A 22,473-nucleotide genomic window follows, 5' to 3' on the forward strand; every position below is an offset into this window, starting at 1 on the left:
TCTTGATGAAAAACATTCTTTTATGATTAAAGAATTTTGTAACAAGCTGTCAATTTATTATTTAGATTTTAAAAGTTAGGTCTAGCGCAAAAACGCACCACGGTCCAAAAACATTCTGATAATCATCGATCCACGGCTATCGACAGTTTACATCGATAGAAGGGAAGTAACTCATTTTTGACCTGAGTTCAGAATGGGTCCAAAAAGTGTTCGAGACAATCTGCAAAATTAATTCTTTAAAAATTGCTCGCTCTTTACGTAGGGCACCATACCAAGGATGTTCCCGTTTGGTGAGCGTTCAAATGGAAGGGTGTTTGTACTGTGTGTAAAAGCCTGACAGTATCTGTGATGGTTTACGGGAGGCTTACTGTCCGGGCGTGATTTCCGGTATCATATTCATAACAGCCGTCCCGGCCAGCACCAAAACGAGGCGCAATTGTTGTTAAGGAGAAGTCCACGAAAATAAATTCTTTGAAAATTTCTCACGCTCGGCAGAAAGCAGCCAGGATGTTCCCGTTCGGTGAGCGTTCAAATGGAAGTATGCTTGTACTGTATGTAGACGCTCGGGGAGCTCTGTGATGGTTTACGGGAGGCTTACTGTGCCTTTAAATTTTCGAAATCAATTTAAAAACACTTTCATCTTATTCCTTGTCGGTTCCTGATTCCAAAAACATATAGATATGATATGTTTGGATTAAAAACACGCTCAGAAAGTTAAAACGAAGAGAGGTACAGAAAAGCGTGCTATCCTTCTCAGCGCAACTACTACCCCGCTCTTCTTGTCAATTCCACTGCCTTTGCCACGAGCGGTGGACTGACGATGCTACGAGTATACGGTCTTGCTGAAAAATTGCATTGCGTTCAGTTTCATTCTGTGAGTTCGACAGCTTGACTAAATTTTGTATTTTCGCCTTACGCGACTTGTTCTTCTTTGTTTCTGTTTTTCGACGGCATAATTGGATGACCAAGCAGGCACGGCTACCTACTAAAGTCGTGTTGAGGCAGGCTTTGTTTAGGGATCCTTCTATCTCCCCCCTCCCTATGTGAGGAGAGTAGTTAGGGTACCCACAGTCTTTGGTGGTAAGCCTTCAGTTTGTGTGCGTCACTTATGTGCGTGTTTTTTGTTGTGTGTTTTTTCCACTTAAAATAAAAGTAGATTTGTTTAACATTCTGTATTCATATATGTATGCAATTGATTATTATTTTATATCAAAATGACTGAGTGTCTTTTTATGAACAAAAAAGTGTTCCTTGTTAATGAAACAGGTATCTTGGCTCTTCTTGCCGTTTTCTAAATTAGGGGGTATCGATAGTATAAGTTTATTTCTGCCATTAAAAAAATGATAAAGAAGTACTTATCTGTTTTTATCTTGTACACACATAAATACACTTTCAAAACATGTGACTTTTGTTAGTGTATGGAGACCTTGAAATGTGAAAAAAAACATTTCGCCGGCCGGTTTAGGTGAAAATGGCGTTCTGATCAAGGACATCTGCATGCAAACATATAGACAGCCTCAGGCAAGGAACTTTGTTGTGAAAATCTGTTATATGTTTAAACTTTATGTAAATCATTTAGTATTAGTGGTTTTCAGTCTTCTTTCTGGAGTCAGGCTTGCATCAAGTTTGTTTGATAGATTTTCACGTTTTGGGGGCAACTTTCGTTTCGCTTGATTTTCTATGGAAAAAAAGACTCTGCGTATAATTTTTTTCTTTGTTTTGTGTGGTACTGATCCTAATTAATTACAATAACATCCATGTTCACAGTATTTCACAGTTTTATGTTTGACTGGAAGTGTGAGAAAATGGGAAATGGCTGAAATCAATACTGTGAAACCTGCCTACAGTCTAAATAATGTTCATGCAACATTTTTTAAATCACTTGGGGAAAATAAGAAAAAACATTTTCTTGATGAATTTCTCTGATCTGGCACAAACCACACAAACAAAATAAATAGGCTGAATATGTTAGAATAAAAAATAAAGTAAAACTCTAAAATCCTATTTCAACAAGAAACAAAAAATCGTCCCAAAAACCGATTTCTTAACAGAATATCAACAGTCCCTTTTCTCCTAATGATCTATTACTATTTCCTCATTTTCTATGATTCCGCCAGAACAACCAGGCTTGTTCGCATCTCACTAGTAAACAAATGCTCAATCCTCAATCCCCTCCCCCCCCCCCCCTCACTAAAGCCTCAAAACATTAATTCTCTCTAAAAATATGCCATTTATTTCAATTAGGTTTACAATCAAACTTGAGTATTTTCTCTCAGGAGTCTCTCAAAAGTTCTCATTGAAAACGAAAATTCCTGTATCAACTGTATCAAGCCAGTGCTTTCATGCATTATCTTATCTGCCCAAAAGTGAACAGGAGAACTTGTTATTGAATATGTATCAATAACTGATTGGGTTGTTTGTTTAAGGGCCACAGTGGACATAGCACAGAAAAATACTCAATGACTCCGAATCCACAACAAAAATGTTTCCAACACTTGGTTTGAAACAACAACAACAAAAATACATGTTCCAGGCGACTGGAGACACTTTAAGCCTGAACCTACCCTTTTCTTTTCGTGATGCTAACCTGTTGTCAAATAAGGGACCGCTTTAGAGCTTGGGTTCTGAAACTAAACAAAAAATCACCATTTGAAGCCAAATAATAATACCAGTAAATTCACATGCTACTATCGGAGGAACAATTATTGCACAAAAGCCACTGCAACAGTACTCATTTGTCCAGCATTCATTTGAAATAATACCCATCACAGTTTTCACTGGTACACAAATGCGCAGGCATGCAGACAATCACTGGGATAAAGACAAAACAAGACAAAAATACTTATGTCAGGAACAGTTCAATGTCCCTTTGTCCTTTTAGTTCTCTATATTCTCCATTCTTCTATGTTCAGACAGGGAAACATAATAAATGACAATAAACTGGGCACAAATCTGAAAAAAGAACTCGTCACCAAAATTACAACATAAACACGGGTTCACAAATGATCGACATTATCATGATTTGTTGGAATGGCAACTATCTCAGTGAAGCAGTATGGATACAAGGTCAGTTGAAGGAATTAGCTCCAAAGGTAATACTGGAGGTGGGGTTATTTTTTTGCAATACCAAACAGACAGCACTTTTTCAACCAATTTTCATTGGTACAAGTGACAATTATTCACAAAGTAAAATTAACACGCACAATGCACAGATCTCTCCCCGACAAAAACAGAATCAATTTTACATAATTGTTCAATACAACAATGGAATACAATCTTGTTTGCTTTTAACTTTCACAGTGCACACAGTCATGTTTCCTTAAAAAAAAAACTGCAGAAGTTTTACATTTTGAATACCCCATTGAATTCCATGCACTGAGACATTACACTGTTCACTGTTGTCAATGCCTTTTGTCAGGATATGCTCTGTAGCTTTACATTTCTTTTGAAGCCAAATTTTCTTTATAAAGCACTAGTCTAAATAATGTTCATGCAACATTTTTTAAATCACTTGTGGAAAATAAGAAAAAACATTTTCTTGATGAATTTCTCTGATCTGGCACAAACCACAAAAACAAAATAAATAGGCTGAATATGTTAGAATAAAAAATAAAATAAAAAATAAAGTAAAACTCTAATCCTATTTCGACAAGAAACAAAAATTCGCCCAAATAACCGATTTCTTACCAGAATATCAACAGTCCCTTTTCTCCTAATGATCTATTAGTATTACTATTTCCTCATTTTCTATGATTCCGCCAGAACAACCAGGCTTGTTCGCATCTCACTAGTAAACCCATAATCCATTGGCGCAAGTTCTTGTTAATGTGCATTTGTTCATAACGCAAAATACACAGTATTGTATCACTGCGACTTTGTTTTACACCCGACTCTTATGAGACAGATATCAAAACCAACTTCAGTGCAAAGTATTCTAACAAATAAATGAAATTGGGTTTTCATGTAAATTTTTTTACCACTTTCCCAGCCTAATTCTATGCACTAACTGAAATATCTTTCTTTCCCTCATTTATCCACTTGCAGATTTCACAATTACATCGACAAAAATCACAACTAGAAGTGACAGTAGTATCACAAGGCCCCAGCAACCAAAACAGAATAAAGATATATATCTAAAGATATATATATATCAAGTGATCACTTTGAAATCATCACAGATTCATGTACAATCAAAGGGTCCAACCGGTTTCTTCATGCATTGCATGACATTTTTTGGCGTGGAAATTTCAACATAAGTCCTATCCTCCACTTAAAAAAAAGTAAGTTGTGCCTTTTTCTCAAGACAAAGCATACATCAATGCATTCATCAGACACAACAACGAAAAGAAAATTGTATTAAAACAATGATTATCACGGCTAACACATGCAGCAGCGTAGGTTCAAATGGCACTGTTATGATTGAAAGAATAAATATCACAAGAGGGCAGACAGCCATTGCTGTTAACTGTCTGGGATAAGAACACAGGTATGATAAAAACAGGTGATGTGCATCAGATTCATCTGAGAAGTCACCAGCACACGAACCCTAATGATGTGTTGTAATTCCATAATGTTTCTACCACGATGATCTCACATCACACAAGTATATTTAGTTCTTTCGCAGATGCTGGTCCCCTTTTGTCAGAAGAACAAAATTACACATTTTAGTTTTTAGAATTTTGTTCTTGTTGTGGAAACTGTGAGTCACACATACTATTTTCAAAGTATTTAGTGTATCTGCTTTCAAAAATCTAGCTCGTAAATCCATTTAAAAACTGATTATTTTCCTTTTCTTAACCTGAACTGGACCCCGCCCAGACCCTAAAAGCTGACAAAGCTCAACGAGACTTGCGTAATGTTTGGACGTACACAGGCAGGGGCCATAGGCATGTGAAGTTTCAAGTTTAACAGGACTGCCAACCTTTGAAAAGCCTCAATTGTACTAAATAGGATTTTTTTTAATTGGATGATATTTTTCCCGTAGCAAATGGTATTTAAATGTAGCATTGTCTAATATTTAATCACTAATCCGCATTTACTTATGCTATTTCGCGCAAGAATATACTTTTAAAAAGTTTATTTAGAAAGCAGGAACCTAATACTGCCCATTAGAGAGGGTCTGCAGTGCCATTGACAGTGTGGAGAATGTTTTCTGACCCATATTCTGAAAGCTACACAGAGTGAGAAGCAGAAATGAGTACCAGGACTTATAATATAGAGGGAACTGTTGCATATGCTTAAGATTATTTGTTTGAGCGTAGCAATTTTTAGCTTGGCGTAACAGTTTCTGTCACATAACAGTTGGCAGCTCTGGTCTAACTTTATAAACATTCGAGGATATGTCTTTCTTTGAAAGGCAATGAAAGAGACAAACAACATCTGAGAAAACGAGAAAAAAAACAGCTCCTAGAAGTAAAATAATGGTCCTTTACTGGATAAAAAGCTGCTCTTGACACGAACCTATTCACACACCCTTCCCTCCCCCTAATACACAACAGCTATCTGCGATAGGGAAGAAAGCGCAAGACCACACCTTGTCCACTAGTGACTGGCTGTTGTGCAGTCAGCGGAACCCCCATGATGTTGTTGTTGTTATTGATGTTGTTGTTGTTGTTGATCATGTTGCTGACCACTGCAGGGTTGTTGGTGGGGGTGCCCGGTGGGCCGGTCAGAATGACAATCATGGGGGATGACGAGGCTCCAGGGACTTGGTTTGGGACTGCTGGACTGACCACCCCACCCCCTGGTGCCGGTGACGCTTGGCCGTTGGTGTTGCCCGACAACGAGTTGAGCGTGAACACTGACTGCGCCACTTTGTTGTTATTCAGTGCGCTGCTGCAAGGCGAGGCCATTGCTGAGTTCGGCATCAGAACGAACTGCGGCTGTTGGCCAGCTAGCTTACCTGCAGACAATATACGTTATTTGTATTCTTGCTCAAAATATGACATTTTACACAGACCGAGACAGTCAGTTTTCCCCAGAGACTGCGCCAGCGGTTGAAGTGAACAATGACTGTCATATTTGGGGCAAAAATACAAATACCATTTATGTATCGATTGATTTTTAGACAGAATTCCTTTTCTATTTTACAATTAAACGCACACATACATACACTTTTTTTGTAGTCTTGGCAAGCCAGCTAAATATGAGTCTTTTTCGGACTCTGACGTCACATGACTCAGAGAAGGAAAATTGGATGTTCCATCGATACATACATTGTTTTTGACAGAAAACTGAAATGCAACCAATGTAAAAGTGACCAGCAATACGGGACTTTGAAACAGAGATTACAGTTTTAAACTATAAATAGCATACAAGGGCGAGCGCATGAAAGACTTATCACTCATCCTGGCGGAAAAATGACAAAACTCAAAACTCAATCCTGGCAGATCATCTTGACACAGTTTTAGAACATGTTGCGATGTCAGCCAGACACGGGCGGTTTTTTTAACCACCAAACGGTTCCCTAGGTGTGTCACATTTATGTCCCTAATATGCTAGTTACCTGTGAGGACGTAAAGCCTCTTTAGTTCAGTTCAGTTCAGTTCTAGGTGGGTCATGTACATTCTAAATTTCTCTGAGGAGATGATTACGTTCTTTTATGTCTTCTATTACTTTATTTACTCACGAGAATCCATTGTGACAGCAGATCCCATGGCGTGAGGAGGGAGCACAAACTGTACCGGCACGGCCCCTTTACCATCCCCTACACCTCCTGGTGGGCCTAGGGTCAGTGTCTGACCGCTACCCGGCAAAGACAGGGTGGTAGGCTTAAGGATGGGTTGGGCGTGAGTGCCGGGTAGCACCTTGGATGGGGCCGCCATGACAGAGGAATTTCCAATGTTGGGTATGGTCCCTGGGGGAAGCTGGAACATGGCTGAAGAGGATGTGATGTGCTGTGTGCGTTCCACCAGCCGATTCAACTGCAGGGCAACTGAAAGAAAAAAAACATTTTTATACATGTGAACAATGACTTGTAGAGCAAGCTCACAAAAACAAGAAAAGCAAATGCTTTACGACTCCCCTTCGTCCTGTCCCATTACAGTGGAACCCCAACTCCCCCTCCCCCCAATAGAAAACCCCCTCCCCTTTTGATTACTCAGGCGACGGGCGCTGTGGCGGGGTGGTAAGACGTCGGCCTCTTAATCGGAAGGTCGAGGGTTCGAATCCCGGTCGCGGCCGCCTGGTGGGTTAAGTGTGGAGATTTTTCCGATCTCCCAGGTCAACTTATGTGCAGACCAAGTGCGCACGGAAAAGATCCTGTAATCCATGTCAGAGTTCGGTGGGTTATAGAAACACGAAAATATCCAGCATGCTTCCTCCGAAAGCGGCGTATGGCTGCCTTAATGGCGGGGTAAAAACGGTCATACACGTAAAATTCCACTCGTGCAAAAGACACGAGTGTACGTGGGAGTTTCAGCCCACGAACGCAGAAGAAGAAGAAGAAGAGAAGATTACTCAGGGGAGTCAAAAAATCCCTAATTGTTTTAATGAAATCCGTTTTTTTACAATCTGCACCTCACATTCAGCAGGGTATGGCTAGTTTAAAAAAAAAAGAAACATCTCCTCTCATTCTTTCTCTCTGTGCCTGTTTCTGTATTTGAGTTGACCTAATTACATCAGTTAGAAAAGACAAACTGCACGTTGCCAAGTACATTTTCAGCCACATGAGTGACTAGAGCCTCATTTCATACTTTAATTCATACTTCCGCACAGACTTTTTCTCTGTACGCAACCGGTCTCAAACAGACAACCAATCAAAGAAAACAAATAAGCCTTTTCACACTTTCAATTCAACAATTACCTATGAAAGATCTCGTTCAGCTTCACTGAGCATACCCATTTCAACTCACCTGGGGAGACTCCAAAGGGCAAAGCCTTTCCAACATCAGTTTCCATGGCGTTCTCCTCTTTGATCATCATCATGGCTGGCGACACAAACATATTCCATTACAACACTGTCAAATTACTCCAGGGCTAAAAAAAGGATCAATAAACAAATGAATAATTAATAGGCATTTTATTCCTTTGACAAAAAAAGTAACAAAACAAAAATTAAAGTTCAAGAGAAAAAGGAGAAGAACAGTGCTTGCAACAGCAGTGACACATGATCATGAAAGATTATTTGGTCTGCTTACACTTAGTTTCATATTTGGCTGAGTAGAACTGAGGGTTTAGGTAGTGCAGAAAGTTCTGAACCAATGGAAACGGCATCTCTATCTTTCTTTTTTCAGCTCATGTTTACAACAAAACCATACTAAGCACAAACAAAAAGTAACGACTTAGTAGCTTGGAACAAGCACGTTTCACTCCCATGTAAGAACTGTTCAATACATAAATACAAATAAAATTCAAAAGCCATAATTTTGCTGCAAGTACAAGGACGATTATCTACAATAACTCATCTTAAAATCATGTACTGTGTTCTATTGAAAGGGTTTTTGGGGTGTGTATGTGTGTGGGGGGGGGGAGGGGGAGTGGAGTCAGGTAGTCCTAGTGGCAATGGTGCACAAGACTCAACGTGCCTCGATAGAGATAATGACCGTTCGACAGTTCTTGATGAAATCCTATGAAATCCTGAAAACTCAACAGAGACAATGTCGCGATCCAAATACTTGCAGCAAGCACAGTTAACAAAAACACACGATACAAGTGACAGCAGCATGCATTTTTCAATCTACATGAATTTTTTCCCCGCTCAAACTGAAAAAAGTACATCTTTCTTGAACAGTTTAATAAACTTAAGTTGACCTAAAAGACAGTTACAGTGTCTTCATTGGGTCAGCTGAATTCATGTCCACCAGTCAGTCCATTCATGTCAATATTTGGTATAAATAGGAATTCTGATTAAAGAAGTAACTCGCGGTGCTTAAAATACTCAGCAAGGCAACTCATATCTTGTATTATTGTTGTTGCTGCTGTACCGGTACCCATGTGCTTTAATTCCTAGGTGTACAATTATGAGGGATTGTGTGAAAGATATAGAGAGTGGGAAAGGGAGGGAAAGAGACAGAGATGGAGACAGAGAGCTGCTAAGAAGAGGAGAGAGGAAGATGCAAGAAAAATTAAGAGAGAGAGCGACCCAAGCCTCAGTCGTGACTGCTGTTCATATTGCTAGCAACAGTTCTGTTCTGACTACATTTTTGTGCTGACTAAGGAGGCCAACAGTCGGAAAAAAAATTGAATTTGCTAGTTTACAGATACAAATTATTACTGAGAATCAAGGCAAGAAATTGACAAGATAAGATTAGACCGAAGCAGACAATTTCACAGATGACCTGCATTTGTAACAGCTTTGCACAAACGTAACCTTTTCAGGCTATGTGATTACAGATGAAACCTTAAAAGATACTCAAGAAAACTGTAGAAACTCTGGCTCTTCAATGTCATTAGGCCAAACAAAAATATATGTTGGTTTAGGGTAACGTGACCCCCCAAAAAAAGGTCGGCTTTTGTTAAAAAAATTTTTTTTTAAAGATTTAGTCGAGTTAAAAGGAAGTTACTTTCCTTAGTCTCGGTATGGTTCGCAAAATGTGCCAAAAGGGTTTTTTGAGAAATAAAAAAAAAGTTTTAGGGTCGGCAGGAAGAAATAGGGTCGGTCGGGTTACCGACTTACCCCAAACCAACATATATTTTTATTTGGCCGTAATGCCTAGTAGCTGCAAAAGGTCAGTAGTATATAATGTATGCAATGTTCATAAATATGTCAGAGTAAGGTATGAGTGAAGTGCTGAATGTTTTGGTCTTGTTTAAACAAGAGATTCCCCTTATCTACAGTCAGCAGTCGGGACATTATTCTGACATGCCACAGACATAGGATGAGAAAAAAAGCGTCATCCAGCTAGCAGAGGCATTGAGCGTGAACATATGTGTACTTCACAACATAACAGCCATTGGAACTAGATCTAAAACAGCACATCATACCTTGAGTTCTGCAGTAACTACTTTCACTTTCAGAGACAAAGTTGCATGCCTTTAAGTTACAAACCACAGGAACGTTAAACGATGTCAACATTCTTTTGGAAATACCTCAAATTATTAACCTATTGTTTGGTCTGTGTATTTTATTTTTAAACATTGACAATCTGAATCAGATGAAAGTTCATGAATTTTAAACAGTAACAACTTGACAAAGGTGTGTGTGTTGCAATGCTGACAGCTTGATAAAAGTCTGCATATTTTTTACAAATTAAATCTTGAAAGCAGAACAGCGGTTTGTCGTCTTGCAAACGTTGGTAAAAATTTGCAGACAAAATATTGATAATTTGATGAATCTCCAAAGTTTAGCACCACAAAAAAATCCAACTGCTCTCCAATTGACTTCATTAATACATTTTATTGGCTATAAAATTATGATATTGATAATGTCACATGAATTGATTAATGCGGCAAGTCATCTGCAGCATGTCATGAAATCTCTTACAGAGGCGGCATATGTTGGCAGTTAATGTTTTCAGATTATGGCATGTAAGAATGGAAAATGACTCAGTTGGTAGCACACTGGCTTTGAAACCAGATCATATTTGAATGGATTCTACCCTAGGTTTAACAAGGGATTCATTTTGGTGTCTAAACACCCCTGTGCGCACAACACTAAGTTCCCGAGTTCAAAGCAAAAGTCTCAGAGTTTTGAAAATACGAAGTTCAGAATTCAGAAATCAGCTTCTTGCCACCTGCATAAATGTCAAAATCTCCTACCAGTTTTCTTTTCTCTGCTCATATTAATGCCTGTGCTAGTATCCTTGAAAATGACAGGTACAATAAATTCCACCAGATCTATGACATGTCAAAAACACCCTTGCTTTCTATCCCCCCCTACCAGGTTGCAAGTCTCATCTCACAAAAGGGCTGGTTGGTCATCCATCAGAGCACTTGTTAAGTCATGGTGATTTCAGCCTTGGGAACGAAGCAATTTGCTGCTGACTGAACAAGCCACATAGTATGATCAATACACAAAACATTGAGAGCTATGGGCACTGAAAGCTGTAAACAGAAGATTTATTTCAGCATTGATGATGTGTCTGTTTGTCTCTGTTGTGATCTGATGTTTTGCTTGACCAAAAAAAACAATCGGTTGGAGACAGCCGGGCTGTTGTTACGTCAAACATGTACCAGTTCCAGAGGCACTTTCCTTTTTGAACTAGGTGGTGGCAGAAGGACTGGGGGTTGGAGTGGGGTGGGGATTACAAAAAACAATAGACAACTTTGGTTCATTACATACACTCGCAGCAAAAATAAAACTAAATTAAAGTTTCACTCTAAATTTGTTTTCTTACCCCTCCTTTCATAACCTGTTTTTACACCCCCTTATAATACGGGGTGTACAGTTTTTAATCGAAACAAAAGTCACAAGCTTTCCTCCTAAAACTACTTTGTCATGCATGGTTTAAACTTGGATCAACTACAAACAAAATATAATAGCTAGGTTAATTTTTCCTCTCCCTCTTTTTTTTTAATGTAAACATAATTATCATACAATAAAATAATAATAACTGAAGAAAAGTGAAACGAATAATGCCCTCATTGTCAATGCAAAAAGAAATAAATCTAAATGCATATCAAACAAGAAGAGCAAATGCTCCCTTTACTCCCGATGGTGAGGTGCAATTAGGGTTAAATATATGTTTCACATTAAAAAAAAGCAGAGCGTGTTGTACATTTTCAATTTTATTTTATCTGAACAAGACCCCCAAGTCACAATGAATTTTCGTGAACATGAATCAGACATGTGCAATAAATGTCTGGAAATAATCAAATCAAGTGTGTGAAGTTTCAAAATTCCAGCTTCAAAAACATCGACGAAAATAAAAATGATTTAAAAAATTTTTTTTTTACTCATCCTTGACCTTGCTGAGGCCTTGAAACTTGTTGAGGATCTTCTTCTTCTTCGTTCATGGGCTGAAATTCCCACGTTCACTCATGTTTTAGCACAAGTGGATGGTAGTTTTTACCCCGCCGTTCAGGCAACAAAAGCCGCTTTGAGGGAAAGCATGCTGGGTATTTTTGTGTTTCTATAACCCACTGAACTCTAACATGGATTACAGAATATTTTCCAAGCGCACTTGGTCTTGTGCTTGCATGTACACACAAAGGGGGATAAGGCACTAGCAGATCTGCACATAAGTTGACCTGGGAGATCAGAAAAATCTCCACTCTTAACCCACCAGGCAGCCGCAGCCGGGATTTGACCTCACAACCTTTCGATTAGGAGGCCGATGTTTTATCAACTACGCCACTGCGCCCGTTGTGTTGAGGGTTAACAAGACTCATCTAAGTCAAGCAAGCCAGGAAGTATGTGAAGCATCAAAGCTCTGGTTTAAAAAAAATACAAGCAAACCCTTTCCAACTATGGAAAGCCTGACACTGCTGAATCCTATGACTTGCCTTATTGCTCAGATGAGTTACAAAATAACTACAATAAAAAAGCAATAATGTATGCTTCCAGATCCCAGTCATAATCTAGATCTATCTGATAGAAAAGCCACCAATGCACAAGTCAATACAAGCGTAACCCGACAAAGATCAAAAGCAAAAAAACATCAGGGTTCCAAGAAAAGGTTTCAGGTATCACAATGAATGATTCCACATTTCAGAGCTTATTTCCAAGGACTTGCATGACTCTGAATGGCAGAAATGACGTTAACTTAAAGCAAGATGATACGAGGTTACGATGCTTGGTCTGAGCACTAGAATTGCAAGAAAGGTATAACCAGAGAGTTGAGGGGCTGACGGTTTGAAACTCTGATGATGATTATAAGGAAAAGGGTGAAGTCACAGTACCTGCAGGGACTGTCAGGCCAGACAGAAGCCCTGCGCCCCCATCGATTTCGTGCCCAAACCGCATGCTAAGGGGCAGTACTCGCCGCAGCATCGACACTGATCTACAGCAGGCTTCAGCCTGGTAGTTTTCACTTGCCACACACTGTGACACTTTGAAAGACCTGCCCAGAGCATTGGCACATTTCATGACATGAGACGTTAATTTCAAGATAGCAGTGGAAATTATTTCAACAGTATATGATCTTTTACCAAAAATTCATTGGAAAATTCAAAGGACTAACTGATCAATGCAATCCAGTTTAACCCGACTGCAATCTGTTACAAAATACTGCACTGAATTCTGTCTTGCCAGACAAATCAAGATGTTCATGTACCTCTCTTTTGTCATTCATTTTGCATTTTCTAGCATAACTGCTTTAAACAGGATCAGGAGTTTTGATATTCTCTTATTTTCAAAAGTTTGTCTCTGACAGTACAATGTATATATGCATTTCCAATGAATCATTTGAATACAACCACGATCACTGTTTCAGTATTTATTGTGACATCAGTCTTAATCTAACTCAATTTTAACACTTCAATAAAAATAAAATCATCTTGTTGAAACTGAAATTGTCAAAGTGTTTTTTTGTTTTTGTTTTTACTTGTTTGGGAGGTTTTATTTTCACTATCTGGGCAAATCTTTCAATGGGCTGCAATGACACGTCTGTTTTAGTTGATCAGATCACACAAATGTCAACACACCTTCCGAACATTTAAAGAATGCTAACCTTCAAATCTTGTTTCAATTTCACATGGTCTGTTAATACCATTTTGATCTCGCTTCCAAGTTCTCCTCTTCCCCAAACACTTATGATTCACCTTCTTTCTAAGTTGTTTCACACAGGATGTACTATATATATATATATATATTTTTAAAAAAAAAGTAGTTCTAGTGAACAGGGGTCACCCTGACTGAGTGATTTGCATTAGTTGATACAAAACGTAACTTATTTTCTGCAACGATATGGCTCAAATGCGTAAGGCTCCCAAAAATGCAATATTTATGAAAAATATTGCAAACAGCACGATACTTCCAACGATCCTTCAGTGGAAGTATCAGTTACCCGTGATTGTACAGTGTTGTATCAGGTGGACTAGATCCATTAACTCAGATATCTAGCTTTCAATGGAAGTATCAGTTACCCGTGATTGTACAGTGTTGTATCAGGTGGACTAGATCCATTAACTCAGATATCTAGCTTTCAATTTGACACTATTCAAAACAAGATCTGAAGGTAAAGCGTATGAATGACAATAAAAATCTGGCCTGCCTTACTGTTGCTAATGGAACTATCTGCATTTATTCCAACACAAGCAGACTCAGTTCAATAAAGAATATTTTTGGAAGTGCTCTTTTTCGCATGCTTGTTTTCCACATTTGCACAGTAGACTTTCAAGCTTCAGGAATTCAAAATCAGACAAAAGATCAGGCGGAATACTCATTTCAGTAAACACGCAACAGTAATGGCAGAGTTGCTCAAAGCCCTGAGGTCATGATAATTCTACTTCTCCTAGCTGGCATTTTCATGTTGGCAATACAACATCATCAAAGTAAATTGCTGACTGCATCGGTCTTGGGTCAGCAAAACAAAAGTAAAGCCAACAGTTGGGCATGTAGAGGGAACTAGTGAACTAAAGCTAGTGAACAAACATAGCCTGCTAAATGCAAGGACTGCACACAAACGTTTCATAAATACCGACTGTTTGCCAACATGAAAACGCGGCAGCTGAGAGTTTCCCTAACAAAGAAATATCCTTATTCAAACAGAAAAGTATTCTTTACAGAACAGTTTCTATTTCGTTTAACCTCTCAAATGAAAACATTTATTCCAATATTATTCTGTTTGTCTCATCTTTTTCAACAACACAAAGCAAAGACTAATTCTGAAACTTTAGTGTTAACCAACAAGATCAAGCAAATGTTCTAAGAGAAGCTGGCTGATTACTAAATTGTACCCTCAAGGCTGTGAGACAGCTATAACCAGAACAGGGAACAGTGTAGCAAACCAAAGGCAAGTGAAACACACTAACCAGGCTTGTAGAGAAAGTCTTGAGGGTCACTAATTTTACCCCCACTCAGCGCCACAATTTGACAATGCACAGGTTGGTCCAAGTCCTTGTGGGGATACTCAGGGATTCGGCAGATTAAGTGGGTCTGTAAAAAGAGAAAAGGTAAAATGAAACAAAAATGTAGATCTATACATGCATACAATCATTTAGAGACGTATCATTTAAATTAACATGGTTGCGAGATACACATTTACAAACTGAAACATAAAGAGAAATGTAAAAATGTTTTTTTTTAAATGTGCAGTTATCAATTATCCATCAAAGATCAGTATATTATAATGAGTATCAAATCCATGCACAAATAGTGAGGAAAAGTTCAACCGGCTTTCTTTCTTATCATGTATCCGGTACATCACTCTGCGTGTGCTTGCATGTGCGCGTGTGTGTGTGTGTGTGTCTGTGTGTGTGTGTGTCTGTGTGTGTGTGTCTTTGTGTGTGCCTTCATGTGTGTTTGTGTGTGCGCATGTCTACTTATAAAATGTAAACTGATGTTTACAGTTGTGTGCATAGTTCATGTCATTCTTTGCTCTAAGTGGCGTTCAAGTTACCTGTTGAAAGTACTCCACTTCAATCTCCGCTTCACTCTGCCATTTGATTTCCGTATCATCCAAGCCCAGTTCCTGGAACATGATCTGTGTACCCTTCAGGAAGTTCTTGCCGATGATGAACATGTCACTGGTCTGGTTTACGCATAGCTCCGACAGGCTCAAACGGCTGATTTCTGGCTGACCAATTGGTTGAGCTGAAAACAAGAGCTACATTTTTCAAGTTCAAAGCATTACAAAATAAAGGCAAATCACACTCATGAAGACGGGTTCAATGCAATGCATATAAATGTGTTGTGATTGAGAGACCTGGCATCTTATGACACTAAAATATAAAGCACACAAGTTAAGCCAACCCAAAGCGAAGAAAGTTATCCATACATTCTACATGTTCTCCAAGCACTTAAACGTTTTTATACAATCTGTAACCTCAAGATTACTCTATACCACTACCTGCACAGGCACAGAGTCGAATGAAAATTTGAGACGGGCGCTGTGGCGAGGTGGTAAGACGTCGGCCTCTTAATCGGAAGGTCGTGAGTTCGAATCCCGGCCACAGCCACCTGGTGGGTTAAGTGTGGAGATTTTTCCGATCTCCCAGGTCAACTTATGTGCAGACCTACTTGTGGCTTATCCCCCTTCGTGTGCACACGCAAGCACAAGACCAAGTGCGCACGGAAAAGATCCTGTAATCCATGTCAGAGTTTGGTGGGTTATAGAAACACGAAAATACCCAGCATGCTTCCTCCGAAAGCGGCATATGGCTGCCTAAGTGGCAGGGTAAAAACGGTCATACACGTAAAAATCCACTCATGCAATAACACGAGTGTACGTGGGAGTTTCAGCCTACGAACACAGAAGAAGAAGAATGAAAATTGAAAAAGGACGTTTCAAACAAAAACAGAGAATCAGGCCACTGTTTTTCATTTCATTATAAAGGAAATACATCTGGATGTAGCTAACCAAACCTCAATAATTCCTGAATTCTGATCACTGAAATTAAACTCAATTGACTCAACACAACTCTCACCCATGTTGATAAAAAAGACTTACTGCAAAGGATTGGAGTGGATGCAACCTGAAGAGTGTAGTATGACCCATCAGGTTTACGCAGAGACGCACGGAACACCAGGCGTGCTTTGGTGCTATTCTTCTTCTTGGCCTTGGCTTTGGTGGGACCAATGCGCTTTTCAACATCAGCATTTCTCAGCTTTAGGATGCCAACACAGTCCATACTGGAAAAAACTTTCACGTCATTCTTTTTTTTCAAATCAACATCCCAGTTCCCACCTCAATTTGTTTGTTCCGCCAATAATGAATGCTGATACTGTGATAGCAATACATGTATTATAAATTAAAGTATGCATACAAATTGCAATGCTAAACTTGCTCCTCTTTTATTTTTTAAGGGTCCCTTATTCTGTTAAAAGTATAATTTTTAGAATTTCAGGCTATGGTAACTTTACAATGTAAACGCACTGGAAATGGTAATATAAACAACTCCTCACTTAGTGTTTTTTTTTAGTTTTTTTTTAATTAACTCAGCATCATTTGATCATCACCATACAACAAGATAGGAAAGAAATAAGATTAGTCAATTTAGTGTGACACAGAAAACCTATAAGCCTGGAGTTATCATCTCTCGCGAGCAGAAGCATCTGTCTGACGAAAGAGCAGAAATGCTAAATACATATCAACTCAAACCTACAATATTAGCGATGTCTCATCCTGCAAAGCTAATGATTTCTTTTTATATTTAGTCAAGTTTTGACTAAATATTTTAACATCGAGGGGGAATCGAAACGAGGGTCGTGGTGTATGTGTGTGTGTATGTGTGTGTGTGTGTGTGTGTGCGTGCGTGCGTGTAGAGCGATTCAGACCAAACTACTGGACCGATCATTATGAAATTTGACATGAGAGTTCCTGGGATTGATATCCCCATACGTTTTTTTCATTTTTTTGATAAATGTCTTTGATGACGTCATATCCGGCTTTTCGTGAAAGTTGAGGCGGCACTGTCACGCCCTCATTTTTCAACCAAATTGGTTGAAATTTTGGTCAAGTAATCTTCGACGAAGCCCGGGGTTCGGTATTGCATTTCAGCTTGGTGGCTTAAAAATTAATTAATGACTTTGGTCATTAAAAATCTGAAAATTGTAAAAAAAAATAAAAATTTATAAAACGATCCAAATTTACGTTTATCTTATTCTCCATCATTTGCTGATTCCAAAAACATATAAATATGTTATATTCGGATTAAAAACAAGCTCTGAAAATTAAATATATGAAAATTATTATCGAAATCAATTCAAAAACACTTTCATCTTATTCCTTGTCGGTTCCTGATTCCAAAAATATATAGATATGATATGTTTGGATTAAAAACACGCTCAGAAAGTTAAAACGAAGAGAGGTACAGAAAAGCGTGCTATCCTTCTTAGCGCAACGAATACCCCGCTCTTCTTGTCAATTCCACGGGCACTGCCTTTGCCACGGGCGGTGGAGTGACGATGCTACGAGTATACGGTCTTGCTGCGTTGCGTTGCGTTCAGTTTCATTCTGTGAGTTCGACAGCTACTTGACTAAATATTGTATTTTCGCCTTACGCGACTTGTTTAATACTATTCAGCATCAACTGTGAGTGTGACATACAAAAAGCAATCACACTGTCTTAAAACAAAGACAGATACTGAGATAGGAACATGTATACATACTCCACAATAAATCCAAGTTTACAAAACATATACATGTATGACTTACGTGACTTGCATATCATTGATCGGGGAGACCTCAATTTCAATGACATTTGTTCCGTCAATTTCCCTCTCACTGCACTGTGTGGAGTTTTTGCCACACACTTTACATGCCTGGTAAAAGCCATGGGGTTTGACCCTTCCCGTCTCACTACCAATGAACACCTGTAGGGTGGCCGGCTCAGTGTAGCCCAGCAACTGAAAATAAATAGCAGATTGTAAACGGTCCAATTCAGTTCATTCATCGAGGTTAGTAAATTAGTTACTTCTCAGGCCTTTTTCAAAAGGGGCAGATGTGAAAACATAAAACAATGTATTACTATACTAAGTACTAGTAATATTGACTGGCTATTATTAATTACAAATTATGTACTATAAATCTGGAGTAGTATTCAAGAGAATAAAGAATTTGAGGTGGTTTCAGATTCTGAGGCCGTTTTTGCTACTATGCTTTAATTTCCGATTTTAACTGGCATTAACGAGTGCACCTCTCAACATTTTTAGCTAACGAGGTTGTCTATTTATAAACCACATGCACAAACACCCTTATCAAAGGAAATCACCGCCACTCGACGCTTCCTACTAAACGAGATAACCACGGTCAGCGAGGAGACCGATTGCATAAGAGCAGATCGCCAGATGCGGACACAGCCATCCGAACATCAAAAGATTACCCGGAGGCATCATGCCGTTAGCGGCTGTAGAGCCGAGATGTAGGTCCCGCAAGTTTAAAACCGTCACGTGACTTTGGCGGGTCGAAACAGAATTTCGTGAATGGCAATTAGCGCGACTTGCAGAATAAACAGCGCCACCATGCGGTCAAGTGCCACCAAAACCTTCATACCACTCCTGGGCAATGTTTCAAACAATATTCAGCCAAAATCACAAGATACCTTGACAACAGGATAGCCCTGCTGAGATCGATCTTTGACGGCTCCTCTACTGCCTTCAGTCAAATAGCGAGCTCTGTGCTGTTCTTCAGGTTGAGACAGAATCCGCAGTTCACACTCTCCAACTTTGCTTGGAAACTGAAAGGTAAGACCTGGGTCTTTTTGTCTGCGGGTATTGGGACGAATTGATGCTGTAGGCACGGGGCTAAGCTTCATTGGTTCTGCTGGTTTCACTGTTGACACAATGCTTGAAACCCTGGAAGAAAAACTCTCTGCACTTAGCAAAACTGAATAAGACACACACACACACACAGCCCTGAAAGTCCAATAAATGATGTATAATATACTCGCCTTTGGCTAGCGATTCTGAAAATTTACCAGCCAGAGAGCAAACTTTACTAGCCAAACCAACAATTTGTTTCAGCAACTTTACTCGCATTTGGCGAGTAGATGAACATTTCTACTCGCCAGTTACATGTTTCTACTCGCCATGGCGAGTAAAATACTCGCCACTTTCAGGCCTGACACAAAATTGGTGACACAAAAGCCAAAACACTGCCCTTCAAGTTCAAGGCTTCAGAGAAGCCAACCATTACAGTTACCTTTCCTAAATTTTCTGTGCACAGCAAGTATGACTACAAAGATATAATCTTAATTCCATTGTCCTTACAAATAACACTGAAAATGACAACGGTTAATCTAATGTTATCATTCAAATCTACAAAACAAAATAAACAAGTCGCGTAAGGCGAAAATACAACATTTAGTCAAGTAGCTGTCGAACTCACAGAATGAAACTGAACGCAATGCAACGCAGCAAGACCGTATACTCGTAGTCCACCGCTCACGGCATAGGCAGTGAAATTGACAAGAAGAGCGGGGTAGTAGTTGCGCTAAGAAGGATAGCACGCTTTTCTGTACCTCTCTTTGTTTTAACTTTCTGAGCGTGTTTTTAATCCAAACATATCATATCTATATGTTTTTGGAATCAGGAACCGACAAGGAATAAGATGAAAGTGTTTTTAAATTGATTTGGACAATTTAATTTTGATATTTAATCCAAATATAACATATTTATATGTTTTTGGGATCAGCAAATGATGGAAAATAAGATAAACGTAAATTTGGATCGTTTCATAAATTTTTATTTTTTTTTACAATTTTCAGATTTTTAATGACCAAAGTCATTAATTAATTTTTAAGCCACCAAGCTGAAATGCAATACCGAAGTCCGGGCTTCGTCGAAGATTACTTGACCAAAATTTCAACCAATTTGGTTGAAAAATGAGGGCGTGACAGTGCCGCCTCAACTTTCACGAAAAGCCGGATATGACGTCATCAATGACATTTATCAAAAAAATGAAAAAAACGTATGGGGATTTCATACCCAGGAACTCTCATGTCAAATTTCATAAAGATCGGTCCAGTAGTTTAGTCTGAATCGCTCTACACACACACACACACACACACACAGACAGACACACACACGCACGCACATACACCACGACCCTCGTCTCGATTCCCCCCTCTACGTTAAAACATTTAGTCAAAACTTGACTAAATGTAAAAAGACACTAAATAACCACAGAAGTGACAGTACTGATTACAGTGGGACTGGGAAGCAAGAATCATAGTGTAGACCAGCAGAACTATATGTATTTAATTTGTAAAGAGCCTGTCAAACTCCATGGTAGCTTACCTCACATCATTCACATTGGCGCTGACACTATTGACAACATCGGATGTAGAATTTCCAAAGGTGATGATGCCAGGTACCTCTGCCCCGAACTTGGTAAACACAAATGCTGAGCTGGAATTAGCACCTCCAGCGTCAAAGAGTTTCTCCACAGAAGGGAGGCTGACTGGCTTACTTGACGCATCCACATCATCAGCGCCACGATGAATCTTGCTTGGAACCACTTCCTCTTCTGCTGGCTCACTGGTAAAGACAGGGATTGAATTCCAGAAAGTAGGCGGCTTGTCCTCCTCTGGTTGGGCATCAGAGCAAAGCCTCAGCTTTTCAGATTTTTCTATCAATGTCGACTGAGTGTTTGTGTCCCCACACAATTCCACGGGTGTCTGGATGGGTGAGGATTCTGAGGAGGGGGACCCTGCCTTAGAACGGGGAGTATTGTCATCATCATCTTTCATCGTCAATATTTTCCTCAACATAGAGTTTGCTAAAGCATCTCCTCTCTGATCAAAGTCCTCCTCCATTGATGTCTTCCTGGAGGAATGTCGAGGTGTCAGGTTTTCCAATGGCTTGTCAGTATCCATAGGTTTGACACCTCTTGAACTCTCAGCCAAAGGTTCACCAACATCCATTTCAGAAGCATCCATTTTACCTGTAGTCTGGTTATTACGGTGAAACTCACCGAACATGCCCTCGGCAGATGTAGATGGCCCACTAAAGCTGTTCACTTTGAATCCAGCACTGTCTCTTTTTCCATCCGCTGCCACCATACTCATTGCATTCAACAGCATGCTAGCACAGCCTGTGGTAACATTCAAGAAATTGCCAACTTGTGCTGATGCAGGTAAGCTGCTCACTGGAGCTGCCAGAGCTTTCTCAAGACTGCTCTCAGTGCTGACTGGATAGAATATGTTGGCAACCGCGGGAGAATTTCCAACAGTGCTGCCACCGACAGCAATATTTTCAGCCTGACCAAGGTCTGGGTTTGAAGAAGGGGCAGGATAAGCACTAGGATCAGCAGGGACATCTGGTGTGACGGTGGATGTTCCAACCCCCAGCCCCACACCGGCCACCTGGAGAGGCTGTGTGAAGGAGGATGTAGGTGTGACAATGGTGTTCTTGGAGAAGCAGGAGCCAATGTTGGGGACGCTAGTTGGGGTGGTGTTGATGGTGTGTGTCTGGCTGGATAATGCCGGGGAACCAGTTGACTTGAACACGTGGAGCTTGACATTCTGCAGATCCACAGGAAGCGGCATTCCTGAAACTCCAACTGGCACTGACTGAGAAACAGCTTGAGGCAGGCCAGTCTGATCTGTGGAAACATGTACAGACATTTCACTGTCGACTGTAGGTCAAAACTGTCCAAAACATCAGCCGGGGGTGGTACACGTATGTGTTTCACGCAAAATAAATGACATTTATATATATGTCTGTTTCTCTTACAAATCATACTAAGAATAAGATGTAACTGTGTCTACACACTCTAAATCCATGACACTCAATTGCTCTTACGTGTACACAAGGATTAAGTCCTTCAAACAGAAACAATCTAATTTTATACACACGTATCCGTCGTATTGCTCTCTCCCTTCCTTTCTGGCACAAGTGCACACATAAAATAATATAAAATTAACAGTAACAGGCATTGATACCAGGGGCGGATCAGTTGTTTTGTAAGGGGGGGTGCACTTTGAATCGAA

At 39.6% G+C, this 22,473-nt stretch overlaps 1 protein-coding gene across 2 annotated transcripts in view; it reads right to left on the reverse strand.

The window, feature by feature from the left end:
* LOC138963099 (serine-rich adhesin for platelets-like) overlaps positions 1 to 22,473 on the reverse strand; it is a 72,406-nt gene that overhangs the window by 12,271 nt on the left and 37,662 nt on the right. For both annotated transcript variants that reach the window (XM_070335132.1, XM_070335137.1), the window contains exons 4-13: positions 20,780 to 22,085; positions 19,084 to 19,336; positions 18,198 to 18,388; positions 16,491 to 16,672; positions 15,441 to 15,634; positions 14,854 to 14,977; positions 7,854 to 7,928; positions 6,629 to 6,934; positions 5,534 to 5,902; positions 2,565 to 2,630 (exon numbers count right to left, since the gene is read on the reverse strand). In XM_070335132.1, the coding sequence (XP_070191233.1) occupies positions 2,611 to 2,630; positions 5,534 to 5,902; positions 6,629 to 6,934; positions 7,854 to 7,928; positions 14,854 to 14,977; positions 15,441 to 15,634; positions 16,491 to 16,672; positions 18,198 to 18,388; positions 19,084 to 19,336; positions 20,780 to 22,085 (3,020 nt within the window). In that variant the 3' untranslated portion in view covers positions 2,565 to 2,610. The remainder of the gene's footprint in view (positions 1 to 2,564; positions 2,631 to 5,533; positions 5,903 to 6,628; positions 6,935 to 7,853; positions 7,929 to 14,853; positions 14,978 to 15,440; positions 15,635 to 16,490; positions 16,673 to 18,197; positions 18,389 to 19,083; positions 19,337 to 20,779; positions 22,086 to 22,473) is intronic.

The sequence above is a fragment of the Littorina saxatilis genome, linkage group LG1 (assembly GCF_037325665.1).
Source record: "Littorina saxatilis isolate snail1 linkage group LG1, US_GU_Lsax_2.0, whole genome shotgun sequence".
NCBI classification, from domain to species: domain Eukaryota; kingdom Metazoa; phylum Mollusca; class Gastropoda; order Littorinimorpha; family Littorinidae; genus Littorina; species Littorina saxatilis.